Source organism: Lontra canadensis, unplaced genomic scaffold (assembly GCF_010015895.1).
Source record: "Lontra canadensis isolate GAN:19392208 unplaced genomic scaffold, GSC_riverotter_1.0 scaffold88, whole genome shotgun sequence".
In the NCBI taxonomy this organism is placed as follows: Eukaryota; Metazoa; Chordata; class Mammalia; order Carnivora; family Mustelidae; genus Lontra; species Lontra canadensis.
In genome coordinates this window covers 6100873-6125675 of record NW_022631082.1, presented here as the reverse complement: position 1 = coordinate 6125675, position 24803 = coordinate 6100873, and the positions used below count along the sequence as shown (strand labels likewise).

The window sequence follows — 24803 nt, the reverse complement described above, 5'->3', positions numbered from 1 at the left end:
CACTTCCAGGATAGTAGGAGCTACTCTCACACCTGGAGTGAAACAGCCCTCCGCATTTGACAGGGTACTCTTCTCCCCAGGGGAGCAGGCTAGCTCCCCAACTTACTTAGCTACACACACTAGCTCACCCACACCTGGAGACACAGCTCTCCTTCCCTGGGAGAGAGAGGGGTCCTTTCTCCTGGGCACAGATTGATACACACCTATAGGGAGAGCTGGGACCTCACCTCCGTGGGTCTGGGCTGGACGCTGGGGTCCAGCTGGGGGCAACCGAGAGCCACGGGTCCAGCCCCGCCCCTGCACCGCCGGGTCGCCCCGCCCTGCCCCACGGGCCCCAATGCCCAGCCACTGCCCGACGCCCATCGGCCTTTCCGCCTCACTCAGCCGCGCCGCGGAGCCGGACGGCCACAGGTCATGGATCGGACAGCAGGCAAGGAGCTCGCCCTGGTAAGGGGACCAGGGGTCTCGGACCCCACATCCCTGGCGACCCTGAGGTCCAGGAACGCCAGGTCCCTGCTTTTTGGACCTTATCTCCCCGCAAATCGGACCCTTCGTACCGGCCCAGGAATCCCAACCTTGGGCCTCCCGGCCCCTGTCCCAGTGCAGTGGCTGGTACCTCTTAAGGTTGGGGGGTTGGCGTCTCTGAGCTCATCTACGGGTGGGGACAGAGACAGACTCCGTGAGGCTGGACCCTGGGACGTCCCCAGATCCCATTCCATGCAGGGCCGGGGAGGAGGCTGCCTGCGGCCCCGGGATCCCGCCCCGAGCCTCGCTGAGTCTGATCGGGAAGGGGGAATGGTGCTAGAAGGCCCGTCTTGAGTCTGCGCGGGAGAGCGGGGGCCGTGGTCTCGGGGCCCGTCCCCCCGCGGCGCCCTGAGCCCGACTCCGCGTGCAGGCGCCGCTGCAAGACTGGGGCGAGGAGACGGAGGACGGAGCGGTGTACAGCGTCTCCCTGCGTCGGCAGCTCAGTCAGCGCTTGAGCCCGAGGGCAGGGCCCGGGGGCAGCCAGGTGAGGCAGGGGTTGGAGGGTGGAGCGCCGGGCGGTGTGGAGGGGCCTGGAAGTAAAGACGCCCGAGGGCACAGCCGCGGGGCGGAGCTGAGGCCGGTGGGAAAGGCGGGGCTTACAAGCGCCCAGGTAAGGGTGGAAAAGGCCTGCGGGCGGCCAGGTGAATGGGGTTGATGAGTGTGGGACCTGGGACTAAACCCGACCGTAGGGCCTAGGTGGGCCAGGTTTAGTGGGGCGGAGCTGGAGTGGGGGGGTGGTCTTTAGAAGCAGCCGGGTGAGAGCCGGCTGGGGTGGAGGGCTGGGACCCGGTCCCGGGAGCGACTAGCGAAGCGCGGCTGGAGAGCTGGGAACAGCATAGGAAGGCAGAGTGAGTGAGGGCACCGGGCGCGGCTGGGGGGAGAGCCGTGTGCCGCGCGGATTTCGAGGGTCGTTTGGATATGGAGCAGAATCGTGAATCCAGGAGGCGGGGTTCAGAGAAATGGTCAAGGTCAGATGCAAGAGCTCTACTTAGCGATGGTTGTGATTGGAAAAAGGGGTGCTCTGGGGGCCACTCCTTGTGTCTCTTTGCCGCCCCCTTGTCCCGCAGGCCTCCAACCCCACTGCGGATGCCTTCCTCCATTACCGTACGAGCAAGGTGCGGGCACTGAGGGCGGCGAGGTTGGAGCGGCTGGTGCAGGAATTGGTGTCTGGGGACCGCGAGCAGGACCCGGGCTTCGTGCCTACCTTCTTGGCCACCCACAGAGCCTTTGTGTCCACCGCCCGCGTGCTGGGCCTTCTCCTGCCACCACCTCCACCGCCCCTGCCTCCAGGGTCAGTACCAAGGGGAAACCTCAGTGTTCCCACCCCCAGACTCTCACCAGGGTACTCGATCCGGCATTCCCTACCCCTAAGCGCCCCCTAGCCTCCCTCTTCACCTGATGGGGGAGTTGCTTTTCCCAGGATAGAGATCAAGAAGACAGAGGGAGGAGGTCTGCGTGTCAACAAGAATTTAAGGTTGGTCTCCCATAGGTGAGGGTGGGGGTCCTAGAGGTCCAAGGTCATGTCTGAAGCGTAGTAGCTTCCGAGAGCCAGAGTTCCGGGCTCCTCTCTGAGGCCCCCCACTCTGGCCAGGGCTGTTGTGTCGGTGCTGGGCTCCTGGCTTCGGGATCACCCTCAGGATTTCCGGGATCCCCCTGACCACTCGGACCTAGGCAGTGTCTGCACCTTTCTGGGCTGGGCGGCCCCAGCAGGGCCCGAGGCCCAGGAGGCAGAGAAGCTGCTGGGAGATTTCCTGGAGGAGGCTGAGCAAAAGCAGGAAGAGGAGGAGAAGAAGCCTGAGGCATGGACAGGTGAGGGGTATAGGGTCCCCGAGCAGGCTTTTTCCTGCATCACCTGCTCCCCAGTGGCCTTCTGCCCTCACAGAGTGACAAGTCTTGGGCAAAATTCTTGACCGTGTCTGAGCCTTAGTTTCCCCACCTGTATAATGGGAGTATTGACCCTTTGTGGAACATAATAGCATTTGTCTAACACTTCCCCCTACACCTCCATCCTAACTACAAAAATACTCTGCCATTGGGTCACGGTGCCCTTTGTTTTTCGCTACAACTTATTCCATTGCTGCTTACCTTAGGAGCCAAGAGACCTGGGTTCAAATCCCAGTTCTGCCAGTTGCTGACTGTGTGACCTTGGATAGGTCCCTTCTCTCTCTGAGCCTCTGTTTCCATATCTGTGAAATGGGGGAGATAATAGTATTTCCCTCATTGACCTCTTTATTCATTCAACAAATAGTTAGCTACTTGCTCTTGGCATATAAATGGACGGGGGTTCCCAGTTCCTAGGGAAGGCAACAGTAAACCAGTAAATAAATAAACATTGAGGGCTTGGCAATAGTGTTATTTTCATCATTGTTGTTATCACTGATTGTTACTTATTAGAATCTACCACTTAAGGTGAAAAGACATAAGAACCCATACTGATATTTTCTTGTAGAGTAAGGTATCAGCAAACTATCTGGTCCTTTTTTTTTTTTTTTTTCAGGATTTTTAAATTTTTTTTATTTGACAGAGAGAGAGAGACAGGGAGAAAGGGAACACAAGCAGGAGGAGTGGGAGAGAGAGAGGGAGAAGCAGGCTTCCCAACCGAGCGGGGAACCCCATGTGGGGCTCAATCCCACATGGGATCCCACAGGGATCATGACCTGAGCCAAAGGCAGACACTTAACAACTGAACCACCCAGGCACCCTATATAGTCCTTCATAGAGTTTGCCAACCTCTGTTGCAGAGAGCTTTTGGGGAGAGGAAAAAAGATCTACATACTTCATTCAGGTCTTTGTTCAACTTGTCCCTTTCTCTGATCTCCAAGCAAATATATCCTCCCACTCTGCCTCCTTGCCTGCCTTATTTTTTTTTAATTTTTATTTATTTATTTATTTGACAGACAGAGATCACAAGTAGGCAGAGAGGCAGGCAGAGAGAGAGGAGGAAGCAGGCTCCCCCCCCCCCCAAGCAGAGAGCCCAATGCAGGGCTCGATCCCAGGACCCTGGAATCATGACCTGAGCTGAAGGCAGAGGCTTTAACCCACTGAGCCACCCAGGCGCCCTGCCTGCCTTATTTTTATGCATAGCCCTCACTGGCCTTTTCCCTGGCTCTGTCCCCAGGGGCAGAAACAACCAAGATTTGTTGATTGAATAATTGCATCCTGCTTATAAGGTATCATCTTTCATCCATCTGTGTTGGACCTGATTGCGATCTCAAAAGCATCTAAATCCCTAATCCCCATCCTTTAATCCTCAGATTAAAGTGGCCGCATTCATCTCTGCTTTACAAAGTAGCAGCCACTTCTTTTTCCCTGGTGACAAAATCCGTTATTTATATATATTTTATCCCTCTGTCTTCCCCCTTGGTTTTTAAGTGTCATCTTCCTCTGCCTATGGGATTTCACCAGCTGATTCCAAGTCACTAGAGCTACACAGTCCAGTGGGGGTAGCTGCTCACCACATGTCGTTATTGAGATTGAATTTTAAATAAAAATTTCAGTTCTTTGGTCACACTAGCCACATTTCTAGTGTTCACACCGACTGTGTGCCCTGCTGGGATATACTTTATTTTTTATTTTTATTTTTTTAAGATTTTATTTATTTGACAGACAGAGATCACAAGCAGGCAGAGAGGCAGGCAGAGAGAGAGGGGGAAGCAGGCTCCCAACTGAGCAGAGAGCCCGATTCGGGGCTCGTGATCCCAGAACCCTGGGATCACGACCTGAGCCAAAGGCAGTGTTCTTTAACCCACTGATTCACCCAGGTGCCCTGGATATACTTTATTTTAACATCTTTATTTTGGGATTACTTTTTACTATGAAAAACTGCAGACATAGAGAAAAGTAGAGAGAATAATATAAAGAATACTCAGACACCAATGAATCTGACACAAAAATGTGTTTTTAGGATGATTTGAAAACAAATCCCTGACTTACGTCACTTCACATGTAAATATTTCGTTATACACCTTAACTGAGAAGGACTTTTCTTTTTGTAATATAACCTCGTGCGTACAATCATTTCTAACAAAATCAGCAATAATTACTTAATATCAAAAGTTACCCAGTCCTGGAGGGCCTGGGTGGCTCAGTCAGTTAAAGCGTCCAACTCTTGATTTTGGCTCAGGTCATGATCTCAGGGTAATGAGATCGGAGTCCCGAGTCAGGCTCCACACACTGGGTGTGGAGCCTGCTTAAGATTCATTCATTCTCTCTCTCTCTCTCTCTCTCTCTCTCTCTCTCTCTCTCGGGCCCTGGGTGGCTCAGATGGTTAAGCGACTGCCTTCAGCTCAGGTCATGATCCTGGAGTCCTGGGATGGAGTCCTGCATCAGGCTCCCTGCTTGGCAGGGAGTCGGCCTCTCCCTCTGACCGTCCCCCTTCTTATGTTCTCTCTCTCTCTCTCAAGAAAATGAAATCTTTAAAAAAAAAAGATTATCTCTCTCTCTGCCCCCTCCTTCTTACTATTTCTCAAAAACAAAACAAACAAAACCAAACAAACAACAACAAAAAACCCAGTCCAGATTCAAATCCCTCCATTGTCCCTAAATTGTCTTTTTTTTTTTAAGATTATTTATTTATTTATTTATTTACTTGGCACAGTGAGAGGGGGAGTAGCAGGCAGAGGGAGAAGGAGAAGCAGGCTCCCTGCCAAGCAGGGAGCCCAATGCGGGGCTTGACCCCAGGACCCCGGGATCATGACCCAAGCCCAAGGCAGACACTTAACAACTGAGCCACCCAGGTGCCCTAAATTGTCTTCTTTTTTTTTTTTTACAGTTATTTCTTTGAAATGCAAACATCTATTGTAGGCACTTGATCTTTCATTTCTTAAGTCTGTTTTATTCTATGACAATCTCCCTTTACCTTTTGTTTAATGTCATAAGGGGGGAAAAATGGGTCATTTGTCCTGAGGAGTGTCTCACCTTCTCCATTTACCTGTTTGCTGTCTCATGGTGACATGAAGCATGTTCTTCTATCCCCCTATTTGCCATAAGATCTGCAGATTCAATTAGCTTAAGTGCGATTTTTTTCCAATGCCAACTTTTTCAAGCTAGTATTTTGTAACGCCATCTGTCCTAATTTGAAATGAAAGACAGATAATTAAGTGGTCTTACAAGGACAATTTAAAAATAATACTATAGTGCTGTAACTATAATATGAAGGAGAAATAAAGCAAAAGCAGTTTACACAGTAATAAACTATACTTGTCGCCATGTCTTACTAGGATACATGGTGAAGTCGTCCAGAGCCTTTGTCTCTTACAGCATCACGGTCAGTGTAACAGCCACAAACACCAGCTAATGCAGGGGAGAGGACCAGCCACACAGGTGTAGCAACATAAACACTGGTGACCTCACTTTCTAGAATGGTGAATAACACTCATATATTCCAAATAAAACAAAGCCCAGACTCTGGCAGTCTTTGCATTCCTGGAGCCAAACTAATGGGTGTTTATGAGAAAGACAGCTTTGTTCTAGGTGCAGATTATTATAAACAGGTTTTCCAAGGACACAAACGTCTCGGAGGGACGCTTGGAGGCTGAGCACACAAATTCACTGTGCAGGTCGGCCCCCTTGTGGCAGATTTCCACGTCAAAATATCTCCTAGGGGACACCAATATAGAATCCCACTACAGAAAAATCATCTCTATTTATTGGGTACTTTATAGCTGTCTAGTATGTATGATCTCTGATTTTTTAAAATCCAGATGAAGAAATCAAGGCACACACTGGTTAAAGAGTTTGCTTTAGTTCACATAGCAAGCCCCGGGGGACAAGTTTGGATTTGACCTTGGGACTGATACCATAGCCTTCCCTTAACTACAAAGTTATATACCACCTCTCACCACAAGAATAGGGCAGACAGATCTTAACTATAGTATAGGTTCAAAACCCAAAACACCACTCTTTCCTACTCTAGCCTTTAAGAACCTGGCTTCAAATCCCCATCCTGTTATTTCCTGTAGGTGTACCTTAGGGCAAACTGTTTCTGCCTCAGTTTCCCCTTCCATGGGAGGTGGATAATAGTACCTCCCTCACTGGGTTAGTGTGCTAAGTTACCTAGGGTAACTGAGTAACTGGTAACTGAGTAACTCAGTTACCAGTTACCTAGGGTGGATTACCACCGTAGGCGCTAAATGAACAATACCATTGCTCTGACACCCCTAAAAATACCTAGAGAGGTTTCCCTTCTGCAGATTAGGAAAGTGAGACTCAGAGACACTAAGGAACTAGTCCAAGATCACACAGCCAGTCCTGGATTCAAACCTGAGAGTTTTTAACCCTCTCTAATACTCCCTCAGGACCTCCTGGAGCTGTCCACACCCCCCGCCCAGACTCCCCCGATGACTGCTCTGTAGAGGAGGCAGGACCGGCGCGGGAAGGCCCTGAGCTCCTAGACTTTAGTGTAGAGGAATTGGCCGAACAGCTCACGCTCTTGGACGTGGTGAGCACCAAGGCGGGCCGCGGTTGTGGGGCAGATTCGGTTGAGCACAGATCCTACATACCTACCCACACACGCACCCTCCCACCCTCCCCACCTCCACTCAGAAGCTGTTTTCACGCGTGCGTGCCTGCGAGTGCCTGGGCTCCGTGTGGTCACAGCGGGACCGTCCAGGGGCCGCGAGCACCGCCCCCACTGTGCGCGCCACTGTGACCCAGTTCAACATGGTGATCGGTTGCGTGCTGGGCTCCGTGCTGGGAGAGCAGGGCCTGGCCGCCCCACAGAGGGCGCAGCGGCTGGAGAAGTGGATCCGTGTGGCCCAGGTGCGCCTCCGAGGAAAGGGGACATGGGGGGAAGGATATGGAGGTAGGGACCAGGCCTGGTGAGAGACAGGGGACAGGAGGCAGAAGACCAGGGTCTGGGAATGAGGGGAGGGTTAGGGTTAGGAGGTGCCCCTAACAGAAAACCTAACGGGGGGCCAGAGCTACTGAGGGACACTGGGTGGTTCTAGGGATAAGAGGATGGGATGGTGGGGGGGTTAAGGAGGAGGGGTTGGGTTGGAGGAGGACCCAATGCCCAGAGAAGGGGACAGCGGGTCCGAGAAAGAGACTGGATGGGGGCAGGTCAACAGCCTCAAGGCCGAAGAGAAAGAAATGGGGGCCCAGGAGAGTGGGGGAGTGGCAAGGGAGGAAGGGAAGGGGGTAGATGGCTGATACCCAGGGTGAAATATAGGTCGGGGGAGGAGAGGTCTGGGTCTAGGAGAGATACTTTGGGCACGTCTAGGGCCCAGGAGAAGTAAGGAGCGGGGACAAAGGAAGCCAAGGTGGGAGGTAGGGAATGGGGGGGGCAGCTGGGGGAGGGGCTGGGGCTGCAGGTAGGGGAGGGGGGAGCGTCCTGAGGGGAGAGGCTGACCCCTGGTAGCTTGTTGGGCAGTCCCTAGGGGTCTGACCTGGGGTCAGAAGTCTCGGATCAAAAGCGAATCATAGCTGGGGGTCAGGCGTGGGGTGTCACCGGCTCCCCGCCCACCCGCAGCGCTGCCGGGAACTGCGGAACTTCTCCTCGCTGCGTGCTATACTGTCGGCCCTGCAGTCTAACCCCATATACCGGCTCAAGCGCAGCTGGGGCGCCGTCAGCAGGTAAAGCGGTGGGGGGCAGGGGGGAGCCCGGGCGCAGTAAGCAGTTGAGTGGGGGAGGGGGCTTGTCGCTGAGGCGGAATGTCCTCCCCAGCGCAGCTCTGACCTTCCCAGCCGCTGACTCCTGACCCCTCTCCTGACCCCCCAGGGAAAGGTTATCCACTTTCAGAAAACTTTCGCAGATTTTCTCCGATGAGAACAACCACCTCAGTAGTAGAGAGATTCTTTCCCAGGTAATGATGGGTGTGGACCCAGGAGGATCCCAGGCCCAGAAAGGGAAAACCGAGACCTGGGGCCGGGCACCACTTGCCATTGTCAAAAATTCAATGTCCTTTCACTACTGTTCAGCAATGACCTTCCCCTTGTTTTACTGCCTCTGCTGCCCTCAATATGGCTCACGCTCAGTGACTGCCTTATTTATTCATTCATCAAATACCAGAAGTTACACGGAAAAGGTCACTTGAGGCCAGAGTCACAGCAAAGAGTAAAGCGTAAAAAAACAAAACAAACAAACAAAAAAAAAAATCACACTAGGACTTGACTTTGATAAGCAAAACAGAATTGTCTGCCAACAAGTCTGACTTGCTGTAGGCAAGATTGAGATTTGAATCGCAATTAATGCTGGTTGTTAGGGTGAATCCACAACAGGTGGAATGTGAAGCCTGTTCCTTCGGCCCAGAACATTCTTCACATTTGCCTTCCGCAGGTCTCGCCCTGCTTGCTCCTTGATTACCCTTACCTGTACCTGTTACACGCGGAGCTTGGTTGTTGCTGTCTCTCCCTGGCTAATAGTCAGCTCTGGGAGGCCAGGATTTTTGTCCCTTGCTCGCTGCTGCCTCCCCAGCACTCGGAACAGCGCCAGGCCCAGAGTAGCTGCTCAGTTATATACCGGCGAGTGAATTGATGTCTCAGATTAGGATAAGAGGTCAAGGAACAGGAAGCTCTGAATTCAGCAGCTACTGGGTGCCAGGCGCTGTGCCTGTGGTAGCTGAAAGCAAAATAGGCGTATATGGTGGGTCTTGAGGCATCTTCCCTGAGGACAGGGTCGGAGAGAACCCGGGACTGCTCAGTTCTTCCCTCTCCCCCAGGAGGAGGCCACCGAGGGCCCCCAAGAGGAGGATACCCTCCCAGGAAACCTGCCCCCAGTGAGTGAGGTGGTTTGGGATGGGGGCCAAGCAGGATCCTCACAGAAGGGGGTGGTACGTGATGGGGCTGAGAGTGACTGAAATTCTGGGGACCACAGAAACTGCCCCCGGGCCCTGTCCCCTACCTTGGCACCTTTCTCACGGACCTGGTTATGCTGGACACAGCCCTGCCGGACATGCTGGAGGTCTGACCCCTGACCCTTGACTCCTGACCCTAGCACCACCTACCCTCAGCACAGTGGGCCTCCTGATAACCCACCCTTGACCCTGCCCACGTTCCCTACCCCAGCCCCCTTAGTGCAGTGGGGCTCCTGACATCCCAGCCCCTGACCGTGACCCTCAAGGGTCTTGATTCAGGAGGCTCCAGTTCAGACAAAGTTTGCCCCCAGGGGGATCTCATCAACTTTGAGAAGAGGAGGAAAGTGAGTGACACTGGGATGGGTATGGCTGGGGGTGGGGGACAGGCTGGGGGTGGGGAGGGGCTGGTTCTGAGAAGCCACCCCCTCAGGAGTGGGAGATCCTGGCCCACATCCAGCAGCTGCAGAAACGGTGTGGGAGCTACTGCCTGAGTCCCCGCGCCCCAGTCCTGGCCGCCCTGCGTGCCCAGTGCCAGCTCAGCGAGGAGCAGAGGTGACCCCACCCCTGGCCTGGCCCAGCCCCCACCCTGGCTGATTCTGGACGGCATGCTTGACCCACTTACCCCATGTACCTCTCCAACTCCCTAGACCCTCTCCTGAGCCTGACTCCCATCCTATGACCTTGCATTTTTTCCAGCCCAGGGAGGCCCCCAGTTCACCTCTGACCTCAAATTCTGACCCCATCTGACTTTCTGACTTCAGTCTTTAATGTACAGGGGCCATTCCATTCCCCCGTCCCATCTGTTCTCTTCCCCACCTTCTGACCCTCTTTGACCTATGACCCCACTGGTAACCCCAGTCTGAATCTCTGAGCCTGATCATTTTCCCCCAGTTTGGAATAACCAACCATCCAACTCAACTATCCCATTTGTTTCTCTTCATTCTGTTGAATCCATTACCCTAATCATTGACCCCCAGTGATTACTTGACCTTGAACTCTATCTATGACCAAATCTTACTCCTCAATCCCACTCTGAAAATCCCTGTATGACCTGCCAACCAAGCCATCATGTCTCATCCCTAATAAGACCCTGATGCCATAATATGTCCCCATTTGCTATCCTGACCCCAGTATTCAGTGCCCAACCCCCGATGCTCCCCCACACACACACACCCATAATGCAGCTCCCAACTGCTTCTAGCTTTCACCTCATTCCTTGCTGCTTCCTGGCCCCAACCCACCCCAACCTTGACTCCTCAGCTATCGGGTCTCCCGTGTCATTGAGCCACCTGCTGCCTCCTGTCCCAGCTCCCCACATGTCCGGCGGCGAATCAGTCCCACCAAGCGCCTCAGCGTGTGAGTCTTGGGGTGCACCTGGGGAGTGATGTGGGCAGAGATGGGAGACTGCTCCTGGCGCGAGTCCAGGCTCATCCTCATCCCTTGTGTCTGTCTTTAGAAAGCTGTCCCGAGAGAGGCGGTCATCCCCTGCTGGGAGTCCTGGGGACCCGTCATCCCCCACCTCTAGGTGAGCCTCCCAGTGAAGGGACTAGACATGGCAAGGTCAGAGGTCAGGGCAGCCACTTGACCTCAGACTCTGTGTCTCCTGCAGTCTGTCCCCAGGGTCCCCCCCATCTAGTCCTAGAACCAGAGACCCTCCTGGCAGTCCCCCGGCCTCTCCAGGGCCCCAGGGCCCCAACACCAAGGTATTAGGCCTACCTGTGTGCATTGCGGGGCTGTGTGTATCTGTCTGTGTGTGTTTGTGTGTCTGTGTGTGTACATGGGATGTCACAGCCAGGCATTTACATAAGAACACGTCTGGCTGAGCACTCTGGGTATCTGCCCAGGAGACCACGTGTATCTTATGGCTCTGTCTGAGGGACCATCCCTCAGTCTGGCTTATGCTCTGATCTGGATAATTCAGCTCGCCCACAAGGCACTCCAGGGTGTGATTATACTTCAGCAAGGATATGCGTGTCCCCAAGAATTGGCATGTCTAAAGGGACACATGGGCATAAATATCCACAGTGTCCACGGGACCCTGAATGGGGTTGTTCACGGACTTGTGGAGGCACAGCAATTACAAGCGTGTGTGTACTCGCTGCTGTCTGTGCACGCGGGATTTCTTGTGCATAAACGCAGCTTTGTGCCATGTGTATGGGTCACGTGTAAATTTGTTTTCGTCACAGGGCACAAAGGTCTGTATGTGATGCATGGATCACATACAGACCACATATGTGATTGCATGGATATGGGCTTGTGAGTGCACCCTCACTGCCTGTCCCCAGGCTCCGCTTGTGAAGGGGGACATAAAACTCTCCCCCACTCACCCCCCCCCCACTGCCTACAGCTGCCCTTGAGCCTGGACCTGCCGGCCCTGCGGCTCTTGGCTTTGCCCCTGAGCAGCTCTCACATCTCTGTACCGGGGCAGCCAGGATCGGAGGCTCGAGTCATCCGCGTCAGCATTGACAATGACCATGGGAACCTCTATCGGAGCATCTTGGTGAGGGAGGGATGGGGACAGGAACATGCTGGGCAGCCCTGCCCCCTGGGGCTTGGCTGTCACACCTCACCACCCACCATCTTTTCCCAGCTCACTAGTCAGGACAAGGCCCCCAGTGTGGTGCAGCGAGCCCTGGAAAAGCACAATGTGGCTCAGCCCTGGGCCCGGGACTACCAGCTCTTCCAAGTCCTTCCTGGGGACAGGGGTGAGCAGCGACTGCATGCAGGCTGGGCTGGGGGTTAGCTCCAAGGGCAGCAGACTGACTAGAATCAAGCCTGGCCTAACAGGGCCAGGAGGTGGCTCTGACAGAGTAGGGGTAAGATGAAACAGGGTGGGGGTAAGAGGAAGTGTTATTGGTGCCTCGATTTTGCAGGGTCCTGAGGTTGCCTTTGCTGTGTGAGTGAGAGAAGCACTAAAGGTGTCTTCTTAGGATTTGTGGGGAAATGAAGTTGTTCAAGGTCAAATGGGAGAGGGAGGAAAGGAGGTTGTCTTGGCTTCAATTTGTAGGATCATGAGGTGGTTCAGGCTCAGCCTGGTGGGGTAGGAGTCTAAAGAGGGTCTAGGCTTGAATTTGTGAGGAAATGAGCTTGCTCCAGCTCAGCAAGGGGATCCTGAAGTTATCTGAACTTGGCACGGGGGAGGGCCACATGGTATTGAAATTCAGGGTAGGGGAGCACGTTGTTCAATACAGACACAGGTAGAAGGTCGCCCAGTTCTCAAGAAGGAGAGACAAGAGAGTGACATGCTAAAGGACATGACATGGGGTTGGTTGGATTTTAGGAAGGAACATAGAAGGCTCTTGGCTTTGGCTATCAAGAGTGAGGGCCACAGATTTTACAAGGGGGATGTAGAAAGTCAAGTTGTCCAAGTTCATGGTGAGAGCAGCATGAATTTGGTGGGGGGAAGGGTGAATGAGCAGGAAGTCATTTGGGATGAGTGACCCGAGTTTGTCCCACCTTGCAGTGTGCTTGTCTAGACTCCAGAGGGAAATAGCAGGAGGTTGCCCAGGCGTGAGGAGGGAGAGACATGAGGTTGTGCAGGCTTTGTGTGGGAGGTTGTCCAGGTTCTGAATGAGAGGAGAATGAGGTTGGCTTAGTGCTGGCTGAAGGGACCCAAGGTTGTTCTGCAGAGCAGACTGGTGAATGGCAGAAGATTACCTAGGTCTTTTGTGGGGAAAGTATGAGATTGTGCCCGCTTTTGACCATCATGTCTGCCCTGGCCAGAGCTCCTGATTCCTGACAATGCCAATGTCTTCTATGCAATGAGTCCAGCCGCCCCTGGAGACTTTGTGCTGCGGCGAAAGGAGGGGGCCCAGCCCACAACCACAATCTCCTCAGCCTGAGGGGGCCCCCTTCTCCCTCTAGGTCACAGGCCCCAGGGGCAGGTTGGGGATTAGCTTCCCTCACCATGGAAGTGGGGAGAGGGTTCCTCTCCTAGAGAAGTCCCATTCTCCAGTAAAGCCCATTGTGTTCTGTACCCCATGACCCCCCACCTCCAATTTTAGCCCTTTGGACACCCTCTCTCTGACACTCTTGGCACCAGATCCTTATTCCAGAGCCATCAGCTCACAGGTGGGCTGTGAGAAGTTTCATCCCATAAACATAGAAGGCTGGTAGGGTGCTGGGGGTGGGGGGCAGACCCTTCCCTAGAGAAATCTTGTAACTGGCAGAGACACATCAGAACTGACAGAAGTAGATGAAAATAGTAACCAAAGTTATGAAACAGGTCTGTCTTGTTTGCTCTGAGCCTAGGCCTTGTGTTCTCTATCATGACAGAAATTAAAAAAACAAAAACAAAAACAAAAAAATCTAAGAGCCTTGTGAAAGGGTTTGGGTGAGACACGACCAGATGCGAGGGGGTGGGGGGGGGTGCTATCACACGCAGAGGTTGCCTATCACACACAGGGGTTGGGACTCCCCAGCATTTGGGGGCCACTATCCTTTTTTCGGCAGATATGGGTATGGATGAGTGGAGAAATGAAAATCCATTGGGATCGGAGACAAATACCATCATCACCCATCATCCAACAGGATGTGGGGACGAAAGGAGAGCGGTACACCGTCTCCCTGTACTGGGGGAAGGAGAGGAAACGGAGAAGGCAGAGACAAAGGGAGCCATAGGGTCAACTGCGACACAGTCGTAACTGTCAACAACCACCATCCTAACAATAATGTGTTCACTGAGGAACTTCTCCTCTGTGCCGAACGTCAACTAGGGGCTTTGGGTTCTTTGTGCTTCAAGTGTTCAAAAATCCAGTCCAAGTAGATGTGCAAAAAAGGAAACTAATGGCTCGTGTAAATGAGAAGTTCGGTGGGTCCAGCTTCAATCACAATTGGATTCAGGGAGGCAAAAATTATTATGGGGATTTTGTTGCTGTCTCTGGGCCCTGATTTGCTCTGAGAATGAGACTGTGTCCACCCTCCACCCCCCACCCTGTACTCCACCAAATCCAATCACCCTCTGTGGCAACAGAACAACCTGATTTTTAGCTGGTCATCCAAAGTAGAAAACACGTTTCCAGTCTCCCTTGCGGCAAAATGTAGTCATGTGACTAAGTCTTGACCAATGGGATGTAGGCAAATTCTTTTTCTCACAGTAACTTTGGGTAAAATCCCAGGACAGAGGCTGATTGGATCCGTTTGGGTCACATGCCCATCCCCAGCCAATCACGGTTCTCCAGGAAATGGAGTGTTCTGACTGGCTAGTCTAGGGAGGGCAGGCACCAATATCAAGCCCTGCTCCAGGCAGGTACCACCGTGGTGATATTTACCCTAGTTTGAGAAGCTCAGCTCAAGCAAATAGCTTTCACCATGTGTAACTATAATTACTTTCCAGATTATTAAAAGAACAGCACATTCCTTATAAAATAAAAATCCCCAGACTCGGTTGGTTGGGCGACTACCTTCAGCTCAGGGTCTTGGTCCTGGAGTCCTGGAATCAAGTCCGTCATTGAGCTCCAGGCTCCGTGGGCAGTCTGCTTTTCCCTCTGAACTTCTCCCCTCTCATGCTCTCTCACCCTCTCTCTCAAATAAATAAATAAAATCTTTAAAAATAAAATAAGACCCCAACAGGGGAAAAAAAAAAAAAACCCACCCAAGAGTTAAAAAAAAACTGTTTTCCAAAAAAAGTCACAAATCTAGAATATATGTTATTTTATTACAGGATCATATGGTACGTACTGTTTGGCCACACTGCTTAACACCGTGCATTCAACCGCCGGTCACTATTAGGATTATTTATTCCTACCCAGCCTGGGAAGAGATGTTGATTAGCACGATAATAACAGTATCTTACATTTTTTGAATGTTTGCTATGTGCCAAGCCGGGTTTTACAGATGAGAAGGCTGAAGCTCAGATCAGTCACCTGTCCAGGGTCATAGAGTAAGAAAGTCTGCCTGCCTCAGAAACCCAGAAACCGGCACTGTTCCTGACCCCCAAGTGGCCGCGGGGGGGCCCCCCAGGGCCCCTGCCGCCTCCTGCGGGACCAGCAGGGCAGCCTCCTCCCGCTTATCTCAGCCCAGGCTGCGTGTGGTCCCGCCCCCTCGGGGGAGCTGCCACTTGGAGGCGCCTGGCCGGGAAGGGCCTGGTCAGCTGTGTCCGGCGGAGGCAGCTGCTGACCCAGCTGTGGATTGTGCCAGGGGCGGAAGGGGGGTAGGGGGCAGAGGCCCTGGGCCCCCCATCGCCAGGGACTGCATCATGGATCACCTTCGGGCCCACCTCTGGCCCAGTGTCGGCTCTCTCTGTTTCTTGCTCGCTGGGGCCGCCTGGGCTTCCCCACCCAAATCCCTGGACCCCAAGTTTGAAAGTAAAGGTAAGGGTAGATCGGTGTGGGACCCCCGCCCTAGGTCCCGGAGGGCATTGCTCAGGCCTGAACTTCCAGCATGGCTCCTGGGGATCATATCGGGTTCTGAACCTCCAGTTTAGATCCTGGGGGCCAAACTGGTCTTTGAGCCTCTTAGACTAGGACCCGGTGTACCATGCCGGGGTCTAAGACTCCAGACTGGGTCTGGAGGGGGACATTAAGTTCCCATTTTATCTTTTCAGGGGGCCCTGGGACAGGATATATCCTAAAGGGGCAGGGGTGGTGCTGGGTCTAGGTCTCGACGTCCAGAGTCCCTGAGGAGAGGGGACCTAGCCCACCCTGCACTGAGGGAATGAGGACAAAGCCCGGATCGAGGCAGAGGGGCCGGGCCGCTGGCGACTGTAAACATGGTTTGTATGCGGGCGCCAGATCCCCGGGCCTGCCGGGTCGAGGGAAGGGGCGGGGGAGGGGGTCACGGTTGGCGTTATCTGGTCCCCGGCAGCCTGCCGGGGCCGATAGGGGAGCCCGCCACCTCCGCACACGTCCAGGGATCCGCCTGGCCTGGGGCGGGGCCGGCAGCGGGAGGCGGAGGCCGGGCAGGTTCAGTGCGTTGTGGGGTGGGTAAGTAAGGCAAGCAACCTGTGCCTGGGAGTTCGGGGGGCACCACCTCTGGGGACCCTTCGAGGGGCCCCGCTTGGGGTAGAGAGCGAGGCGGGGCTTTTTCTTATCGGTTCGCACAGGCGGCAGGAGGGAGGGGGAGGACGCGGAGACCCAAAGACTGGGTTCCCCCGACCCCCTCCCCTTGTTCCCACCCGCAGCGGCCCTGCTGGCTGCCCGCGAGCCCGAAGAGCTTCTGTGCTTCACCGAACGGTTGGAGGACTTGGTGTGTTTCTGGGAGGAAGCGGCAAGCGCCGGGGTCGGCCCCGACAACTACAGTTTCTTCTACCAGCTCGAGTGAGTGCAGCAGGGCAAGAAGAGCGCCCCCACGCTCTGAGGAGGGGGCGTGTGGGCAGGACTGAGCGCGCCCCGGAGCTCACGCTTTGGGATATCTGCTGGTGTCCGGGGCGGGGTGGCACCTCCCAGTGGGTGGGAAGCCCGAGGGGTCGGGACTGACACGCGCCCCTAGTGGCTGGGGTTGGAACACTCCCGCGATCTCTGTTGGAGAGCAATTCCGGGGACAGCACCCCTCCGATGGGACTAAGGTGTCGCGTGCGTCGGGGCTGGTTGTATGCCCTTTGGTGGTCCTGCCCAAAATGCGCCCACGGTCCAGGCAAATTGTCGCACCCCTAGCTCCAACTTGCTCCCTTCCCTCTCTGGCCCCTTGGCGCACAGGGGTGAGCCATGGAAGCCATGCAGCCTGCACCAGGCGCCCACGGCTCGCGGCGCGGTGCGTTTTTGGTGCTCGCTGCCTACGGCCGACACGTCGAGCTTCGTGCCCTTAGAGCTGCGAGTCACAGCGGTATCCTCGGGCGCTCCACGCTATCGCCGTATCATCCACATCAACGAAGTGGGTAAGTTAGCAGGGAATGGGGACTTTGTCTGGTGAGGGAGTCTCGCCCTCCGCCCACCTGATCAACCCGTCTCCTCAGTGCTCCTGGATCCCCCCACGGGGCTGCTGGCGCGGCGGGCCGACGAGGGCGGCCACGTGGTACTGCGTTGGCTCCCGCCTCCTGGGGCCCCGGTGGCCAGCCTCATCCGCTACGAAGTGAACATCTCCTCCGGCAACATCGCAGCCGGCGCACAGAAGGTGAGGCCTCCTCTAACGCCAGCCCCAAAGGCTCCAAGGTGGACAGCCCCGCCTCCTCCCTCCCTCTCGCCCAGATGGTCCCCACGGCCCCGCCCCCTGGCCTCGCCCCTCCAGGCCCAGCCTCTGACCCCTGTCATCTCCTTGCCCGAGACACCTCCACGCCCAGTGACAGGTCTTCTTTCCCAGTGCCCCACCAGCGCACCTGGACCCAATCCCACTTACCCCAGTGTCCCAAACACTAGACCCTTTCAAGGTCCCGACCCTCTAGGCTCTGGCCCTGCCCCTCAATAGTCCGCCCTCTGCTCCCTGGGGCCCGTCCTGTTTGGCCCCAAGCCTTCCTGGAAGCGGCGTCCTGCTTTCCTCGCCCTTCCCCCTCACGGCTGCGCTGGGGAGCTCTCCTTCCTTTCTCTGATTGGCTCAGTGCCGCCCCCCATGCTTCTCTGCTAGCCCCGCCCCACTGGCCACGCCTCTCACCCAGGCCCCGCCCCCAGGTGGAGATTCTGGATGGTCGCACTGAGTGTGTGCTGAGCAACCTTCGGGGTGGAACGCGTTACACCTTCATGGTACGCGCGCGGATGGCCGAGCCGAGCTTCGGTGGCTTCTGGAGCGCCTGGTCCGAGCCTGCGTCGCTGCTGACAGTTAGTGGTGAGGCCCCAGGTGGGGGCGTAGGAGGGGCAGGGGCGGAATATGGGGCATTCCCACCACCGTGACTTCCTTCGTGCTCCCCAGACTTGGACCCCCTCATCCTGACGCTCTCCCTCATCCTCGTGCTCATCCTGCTGCTGCTGGCCGTGCTCGCCCTGCTCTCCCACCGCAGGTGAGCGCCCCATTCAGGCACCTAGCCCAGACTCCTCCCCACCCCATTCTTTTGCTGTGTAAAGGAAGGCTCAGAGACAGGCAGACATTTGCCCAGAGAGACACAGTGAGGGGTCAGTGGCAGGGCTGGGGTGTGAGCCAGATCGGACCCAGACCCTTAGTTAAAATTCCCTGGGAACATTCACCTGGTTTTCCTTCGACTTCAGTGGCTGCTCCTTCTTGAATTCCTTTGCTTTTTCCTTTTCCCAAGTTTGTCAACTTTTGTAAAATCCCGGGATGGGCTTAATGGAAAGATTTAACACCCTGAGTGCCTCCTGCCCTGTTGTCAAGCTCCTTAGATTCTTTATGGTAGGACCAGATATCCTGAGGTTTTTGGAATTCCCAGAGCATAACAGGTGGTTTCACACCCTCAAGCCTATGCTGTTCCTTCTGCCCAGAATGCCCTTCCTGCTTTGTCTGCCAGGTGGTCTCCTAGGTGTCTTTCAAGGCCTTGTTTATTTACTTGGTTGGAAAATACCTAATGAGAGCCAACTGTGTGCTAGGCACTGTGGAGAAAGTGGAAAACAAATATGTCCTCACCTTGTGGATCTCATGGTTGAGAACAAAGGAACCAACAGATATTTGATTATGCATTGTGATAAGTGATATCACAACAAATGGGGCATGGGGACATGACAGGTTGATCAGAAAAGGCTTCTGGGAAGTGATATCAGAATGGAAACCTGAAGGTTAGAAGAAGGCAGCCACATGAAAATGGAAAAGAAACAGCAAGTGCAGAGGCCCTAAGGTGGGAATGAGCTTAGAACATTGAAGCAGCTACCAAGAAGCGCTCTGTGGCTAGAGCAGAATGCGTTAGGAAAGATTGCTGAATGAGGAGGTGAGGGAGGTTAACAGGGGACAGAACATGCTAGGCCATCTGCAGGGCTGTGGGGAGGAAGTTTGAATTTTATTCTAAGTACACTGGGGGATATTATGGAAAGAAGTGAGAAGGGAAGTAACATCAGTGCATATTGAACTCCTATGCATCCTTCAAAACCCTGTTCTAGTCACCCACCTGTAGGGCTTGCATGCACAAGCTTGAGCCTCTGTTCTTCCTCCCCTGTGCACTCCTCTACCTCCACTGTGATCACAAGGGGCTAGAACTGTCTGTGCCCCTGTGGCTGGTCCTAAGGGGGGTACCGGTGGGTATTCAGTGACACATACCAATGCACTTGGTCCTTTTTGCTTCATCAGAGCTTTGAAACAGAAGATCTGGCCTGGCATTCCAAGCCCTGAGAGTGAGTTTGAGGGCCTCTTCACCACCCACAAGGGTAACTTCCAGGTAGGTGGCGGGGTTGTTCCCTTGGGGCCTGCAGTTTCCCTGCTCCCAGGGCTGAACCACAGGTCTCTGAGCAGGCTGGTGCTGTTTCCCCAGCTGTGGTTGTACCAGAATGAGGGCTGCCTTTGGTGGAGCCCCTGCACTCCCTTTGCAGAGGACCCACCCGCTCCCCTGGAAGTCCTCTCTGAACGCTGCTGGGGGGCAACACAGGCTGTGGAGCCAGGGACAGAGGATGAGGGACCCCTGCTGGAGCCAGTGGGCAGTGAACATACCCAGGACACCTACCTGGTGCTGGACAAGTGGTTGCTGCCCCGGAACCCCCACATTAAAGATCTGCCACGGCCTGATGGTGGTTTGGACATGGTAGCCATGGATAAAGGCTCAGAAGCATCCTCCTACTCATCTGCTTTGTCCCTGAAGCCTGGGCCAGAGGGGGCCTTGGGTACCAGCTTTGAGTATACCATCCTGGATCCCAGCTCCCAGCTCTTGCGCCCAAGGGCACTGCCCCCTGAGCTGCCCCCGACCCCACCCCACATAAAGTACCTGTACCTCATGGTGTCCGACTCTGGCATCTCAACTGACTACAGCTCAGGGGGCTCCCAGGGAGCCCAGGGTGACTCATCGAATGGCCCCTTCTCAAATCCTTATGAGAACAGCCTCTCCCCAGCCCTGGAGCCTTCACCTCCCAGCTACGTGGCCTGCTCCTAGGACTCCAGCCCTCAGATGCTTGGAGACCCAGCATGACCTCAAGTGCTAGTCCAGGCCTAAGACTTATTGAGCAGGGTTGGTGAGGCCGCCCTTGGGTTTCTGCCCAGTCCATCCTTGCAGTATTTTAAAATTGTATAGAGTTGTGTGTGTGTGTATGCATGTATGTGTGTGTATTTTTTTTTTTTTCTTTTCTATCATGAATTCTACAAACATCCTGTAAGCCCCATCTTTCCCTGGGCCCAGGCGATAGGGGCAGCAGTAAAAGGCCTCGAGCTCCAACTCAAATTTTGGATCTGGCAACCTGAATAATAATTATAATAAAATGAATTAGTCAGTATATGTTATACTAGCTGCCATAACAAACAACTCCTACATATGAGTGACTTAACACATCGAATGCTTTCTCTCTCCTATTTCAGTGCAAACCTGTAGATGGGCAGCCATATCTGGGATGAGTGAGAAGCCCAGACTCTTCTGATCTCTGGCTTCACCATCCCCCCAGGGCCACCCTGAGGTTCTTTAGATGGGTCCTCTGCGTCTTGCCAACCAACAAGCAGAACAAAGAGCAGAAGATTTGGTGGGCCATTCTAGGGAGTTAGCCTAAGAAGTAGTGATCATCTCTTCTTCACAAATTCCATTGGCCAGAAACAGTCACAGGATCCCTGTGGGATCACAGGATCTCACAGGATCCCTGTGGGATCACATGATCCCACAGACAGCTGGGAAAAATACAGTTTAGCTGTACTCCCAAGGAGAGGAAGGTTGTTGAATGAGCCTCCAGCTAGTCTCTGCCACTAATAATAATGACACTATTTTATAAGGTTTTATTTTGAATTAGGCCCTGTTCTAAGAAAGTGCTCTGATGGGACCCATGTTATCAGGTGGCTCACTGGGAGTTCTGTTCAACCACTTTTTAGAAGTCTGACATAACCAAGGAAAGATGAACATATGCAGACCTACTCTACCAATTCCACTTCTAGTATATACCTTAAAAGCCCTCATGGACATGAGCCAGTATATGTGTGCAAGAATGTTCATAAGTGGGGTGCCTGGGTGGCTCAGTGGGTTAAGCCTCTGCCTTTGGCTCGGGTCATGGTCTCAGGGTCCTGGGATCGAGCCCCGCATCGGGCTCTCTGCTCAGCGGGGAGCCTGCTTCCCCCCCTCTCTCTGCCTGCTGCTCTGCCTACTTGTGATCTCTCTCTTTCAAATAAATGAATAAAATCTTTAAAAAAAAAAAAAAAGAATGTTCATAAGCAGTAAATAAGTCAATCTGATGAAACAAAATGGGGTACAGTCACCCAGGACATTATATGCAGTACAGAAAAAGGACTGAACTAAAAAATATGGCCTAATCTTTTTTTTTTTTTTTTAAGATTTTATTTAGTTATTTGAGAGAAAGAGCATGATCCAGGGCGTGGGTTGGGGGTGGGCAGAGGGAGACAGACAAGCAGACTTCCCACTCAGCACAGGAGCCTGACTCGGGCCTTGATCCCAGGACCTGGAGATCATGACATGAGTTGAAGTCAAGACTTCATTAACCCGGGGTGCCTGGGTGGCTCAGTGGGTTAAAGCCTCTGCCTTTGGCTCAGGTCATGATCCCAGGGTTCTGGGATCAAGCCCCGCATTGGGCTCTCTGCTCAGCAGGGAGCCTGCTCCCCCCCCCAACCAGTCCCACCCCTGCCTGCCTCTCTGCCTACTTGTGATCTCTGTCAAATAAATAAATAACGTCTTAAAAAAAAAAAGACTTCATTAACCCACTTAGCCTCCCAGGTGCCCCTGGCCTGATCTTAATAACAATGCTGAGTGGGAGAAGAAGGAAGTCTCAGAATATTACATTAATCATGAAACTTTTTATAAAATTCAAAAAGCAAAGCAATATGCTGACTGGGCAAAATAAGTACATGATAATGCTATTTTTCAAAAGAGAAAAAGCACTTTATATTCTTTAGGTCTTTGAATCTGCACATGTCCCTGAAGTTAAGTATTCCCGCCATGGGAAACTGAGGCATAGAGAGGTTGGGCACATACCAAAACTCAAGGCTGGCCTTCAGAACTTGAACCTTTGTCTGAGCTGGGCTTACCAGCCTGGCCAGGCCATGGGGTGACTGTCATCTCTCCATCTGGTCGGAAAGCCAACCACCACTCTGCTCTGGGCCCCTGCCCGCCTGGATCCATGCAGGCTCGGAGGCAGCGCTGTCCCGGCCCTGAGGCATCCACATGCAGCCAGCACTGGGCAGGGAAATACCGCTGGACCAGCGACAGCTGCAGGGCTTCCCCACTGTCTCCCTCTTCCTGGATCTGGAGGGCCACAATGAGCCCACAGCCCTGGCCAGCCCCAATCCGGTGGCTAAAGTGGGCAGCTGTGTCTAGAAGCAGGGCAGCCAAGTAGGCCGCTTCCTGGGGCCCCAAGTCTTCCACTAGGTACTCCTCCAGACCATCCAGCAGCAGGAGGGAGGGGGCTGGGCCTCGGGCCTCATGGGCAGAGCACAGAAGCTGAAGGAGTTCATGGGTTGACGGTGGGTACTGGAAGCGGATCTTCTAAAGGGAGGAAACAAAGGAAAAGACCAGATTCAGCCCAGGAAGCCAGGCTCCCAGCTATAGCTGCTCTACTGCCCTGTATACTTTCCTGCGCTAAGCTCTCAGGTCCCAGATAGCTGTTTCTAGAGTGAAGCAGCTCCGACTGGTTGAATACTCTATTCGTACCCACCCCCACCTCCCCCCCTTTTTTTTATATAAAAAGATTTTATTTTTAAGTAATCTCTACACCAAAGGTGGGTGAGTATGGAACTTAAAAACCTGGGATCAAAAGTCTCATGCCCTACCAACTGAGCCAGCCAGGCACCCCCACCCCCTTTTTTTATCCTGCATTTACCATTACCCCTAATAGTTGAGAACTGGTAAGGTTTTTTGCCAGGTCACTAAGGCAATCTTTCCAGGGAAAACCCGCTGGTAGGTTCTTAGTGGAACCTCCAGATTGGCCCCGAAAGAAAACCCCACATCCAAAAAAGACACTGGTTTAGCCGCACCTCTTACCCACCCCCTTGACTCTACCTTTTGGGCGTCTCCTTTCGGTAACTCCGTCCCCTCACGGGACAGTTTCCCAATCTTAACAAAGATTGCAGCTGTGGTCCCGCCCCCATCCTCCCCACTCCCCCGTTATTTCATGACTCCGCCCCACAATGGCCGCTCCGGCTCGCTCTTCCTTCGTCCCCTCCATTGGTCTGTCTACCTGTCATTCAACACTCAATACGCTCAGGTACTAACTAGTCCGCCTTTGGCCCCACCCCTCCGCTACCTGTAGCCGCAGGGGGTCGAGCGCCGCTCCTCTCCCGCGGGGCAGGCTTTGAAGAGGCCTCCGGGTCAGGAAGAGGACCGGGCCTCGGCCCTCTCCTGCCGCTTCCAGGGCCGCCGCGAATAGCAGCGCCGTCTTTCCAGACCCTGGACCGCCGAGCAGCAGCAAAGGCGATCCAGCCTCTGCTGTGTACTCCGACTCGGAGTCTGCTGAGCTTCCAAGGTTTAGCACGCGCCTCAGCGCCTCCGCCATTCGCAACATACTTCCGCCCAATCAGCGGCCCGTTCCTGCCCCCCCCTAATCCCGCCCAAACCGAGGTCTCATTGGTTACAATGAATTTAGCTTCTGCATTGGTTCGTGGGTCTGCCGTCAAAGTTAGATTGGCCTTTACTAGCTCCTCCCCCGATGAAGGGGCAAATAACTTAGTTTGAGGGAGCAGGAATGGAGGCGTTTCAGGGAGAAAAGGTCCTTCTTTGCCTAAGTCGGCTGAGGAAGCAGCACGAATATTATTATTGTGAACTAATCAGCTAATCAGACAAATATAAGGGTCAAGAGTTGAAGGAAACAGGCCCTAATCACTGACACATTACTTAAAGTCTCCTAGCTTCAGTCTGTCTGCTCACCTGTAAAATGGAGCTCATGATATCTCAGAGAAATACTGCGATGAATGTGTCTGTGTGTGTTTCTGCTGATGTCACCCAATGACAACTAAGAAAGTGAGTGATGGAGAAGCTTGTGTGTTTCTTTCTCTGCACCTTAGTATTGGCACAGCTTGTGTTGGAGGCTGCAGGCTCAGAAATATTCGTGAGCAACCTCTGAGGGTCTGTGAGAAGAGGAGTCTCAGCTGGCTTCCTCTTTGGCCTGGGGCTCCCGGGGTTTTACTTGGAGTGAGGGGAACAGGCATGACCATAGACCAAAGGTGCCAGGAGAGACAAAGACACACATAGAGGGTGGAAGACTAAGGGACAGCCAAAGCAGAGACCTTGTTTGTCTTGTTCACTTAGGTGCCTCCAGCTCCCGGAACAGTGACTAGATCATTGTACATTCTTAATATATGCTTGTTAAACGAATGAATGAAGAAAAGAAGGTAGGATTGATGAGAAACTGGGAAAGGAGGAGGAACAAGGTGAGTGATTAAATGATGGCTGGCTGGCTGGGTCTCCTCACCCAGACTTCGCTCCAGAGCTGCCACTCACCCCTGTTGCCCTGGCAACTCTGTCTCCTGGTAACTTCAAAGTGGTGCTGTTGCCAGGAGACCCGGGGGGGGGGCGGGGCGGAACTGATATTTCCTGGTCTTTCTCTC

General features: G+C 53.8%; 3 protein-coding genes across 3 annotated transcripts; 2 read left to right on the top strand and 1 right to left on the bottom strand.

Moving 5' to 3' along the window:
* Nucleotides 1-257: 257 nt before the first annotated feature.
* RGL3 (ral guanine nucleotide dissociation stimulator like 3) lies at nucleotides 258-13603 on the top strand. The gene is made up of 19 exons (XM_032884073.1): nucleotides 258-447; nucleotides 896-1009; nucleotides 1593-1816; nucleotides 1946-1999; nucleotides 2117-2334; nucleotides 6822-6964; nucleotides 7069-7284; nucleotides 7994-8097; nucleotides 8243-8327; nucleotides 9183-9239; nucleotides 9338-9424; nucleotides 9629-9661; nucleotides 9748-9869; nucleotides 10578-10673; nucleotides 10774-10842; nucleotides 10927-11020; nucleotides 11665-11817; nucleotides 11908-12022; nucleotides 13041-13603. The coding sequence occupies exons 1-19, from the start codon at nucleotides 415-417 to the stop codon at nucleotides 13157-13159; spliced, it is 2136 nt and encodes a 711-aa protein (XP_032739964.1). The 5' UTR covers nucleotides 258-414; the 3' UTR covers nucleotides 13160-13603.
* Nucleotides 13604-15513: 1910 nt separating this feature from the next.
* EPOR (erythropoietin receptor) lies at nucleotides 15514-20320 on the top strand. The gene is made up of 8 exons (XM_032884074.1): nucleotides 15514-15628; nucleotides 16438-16573; nucleotides 16952-17130; nucleotides 17209-17366; nucleotides 17858-18011; nucleotides 18096-18183; nucleotides 19416-19503; nucleotides 19597-20320. The coding sequence occupies exons 1-8, from the start codon at nucleotides 15514-15516 to the stop codon at nucleotides 20206-20208; spliced, it is 1530 nt and encodes a 509-aa protein (XP_032739965.1). The 3' UTR covers nucleotides 20209-20320.
* A 1718-nt stretch (nucleotides 20321-22038) lies between these two features.
* SWSAP1 (SWIM-type zinc finger 7 associated protein 1) lies at nucleotides 22039-23761 on the bottom strand. Its single transcript, XM_032884072.1, has 2 exons — nucleotides 23504-23761; nucleotides 22039-22746 (listed from the first exon to the last, which is right to left on the bottom strand). Exons 1-2 carry the CDS (start codon nucleotides 23759-23761, stop codon nucleotides 22243-22245), a joined length of 762 nt encoding a protein of 253 aa, XP_032739963.1. The 3' UTR covers nucleotides 22039-22242.
* Nucleotides 23762-24803: the final 1042 nt, after the last annotated feature.

Bases quoted from the DNA above. Each gene is read 5' to 3' on its own strand.
- RGL3 (XM_032884073.1), top strand. From the start codon at position 415: ATGGATCGGACAGCAGGCAAGGAGCTCGCCCTG. The intron at 9,240-9,337 runs GTGAGTGAGGTG...TGGGGACCACAG, and splicing joins TCCCAGGAAACCTGCCCCCA to AAACTGCCCCCGGGCCCTGT. The intron at 11,818-11,907 runs GTGAGGGAGGGA...ATCTTTTCCCAG, and splicing joins ACCTCTATCGGAGCATCTTG to CTCACTAGTCAGGACAAGGC.
- EPOR (XM_032884074.1), top strand. From the start codon at position 15,514: ATGGATCACCTTCGGGCCCACCTCTGGCCCAGTGTCGGCTCTCTCTGT. The intron at 16,574-16,951 runs GTGAGTGCAGCA...CTTGGCGCACAG, and splicing joins AGTTTCTTCTACCAGCTCGA to GGGTGAGCCATGGAAGCCAT. The intron at 18,184-19,415 runs GTGAGCGCCCCA...TTGCTTCATCAG, and splicing joins GCCCTGCTCTCCCACCGCAG to AGCTTTGAAACAGAAGATCT.
- SWSAP1 (XM_032884072.1), bottom strand. From the start codon at position 23,761: ATGTTGCGAATGGCGGAGGCGCTGAGGCGCGTGCTAAACCTTGGAAGC. The intron at 22,747-23,503 runs GTAGCGGAGGGG...TCCTCCCTTTAG, and splicing joins TCGACCCCCTGCGGCTACAG to AAGATCCGCTTCCAGTACCC.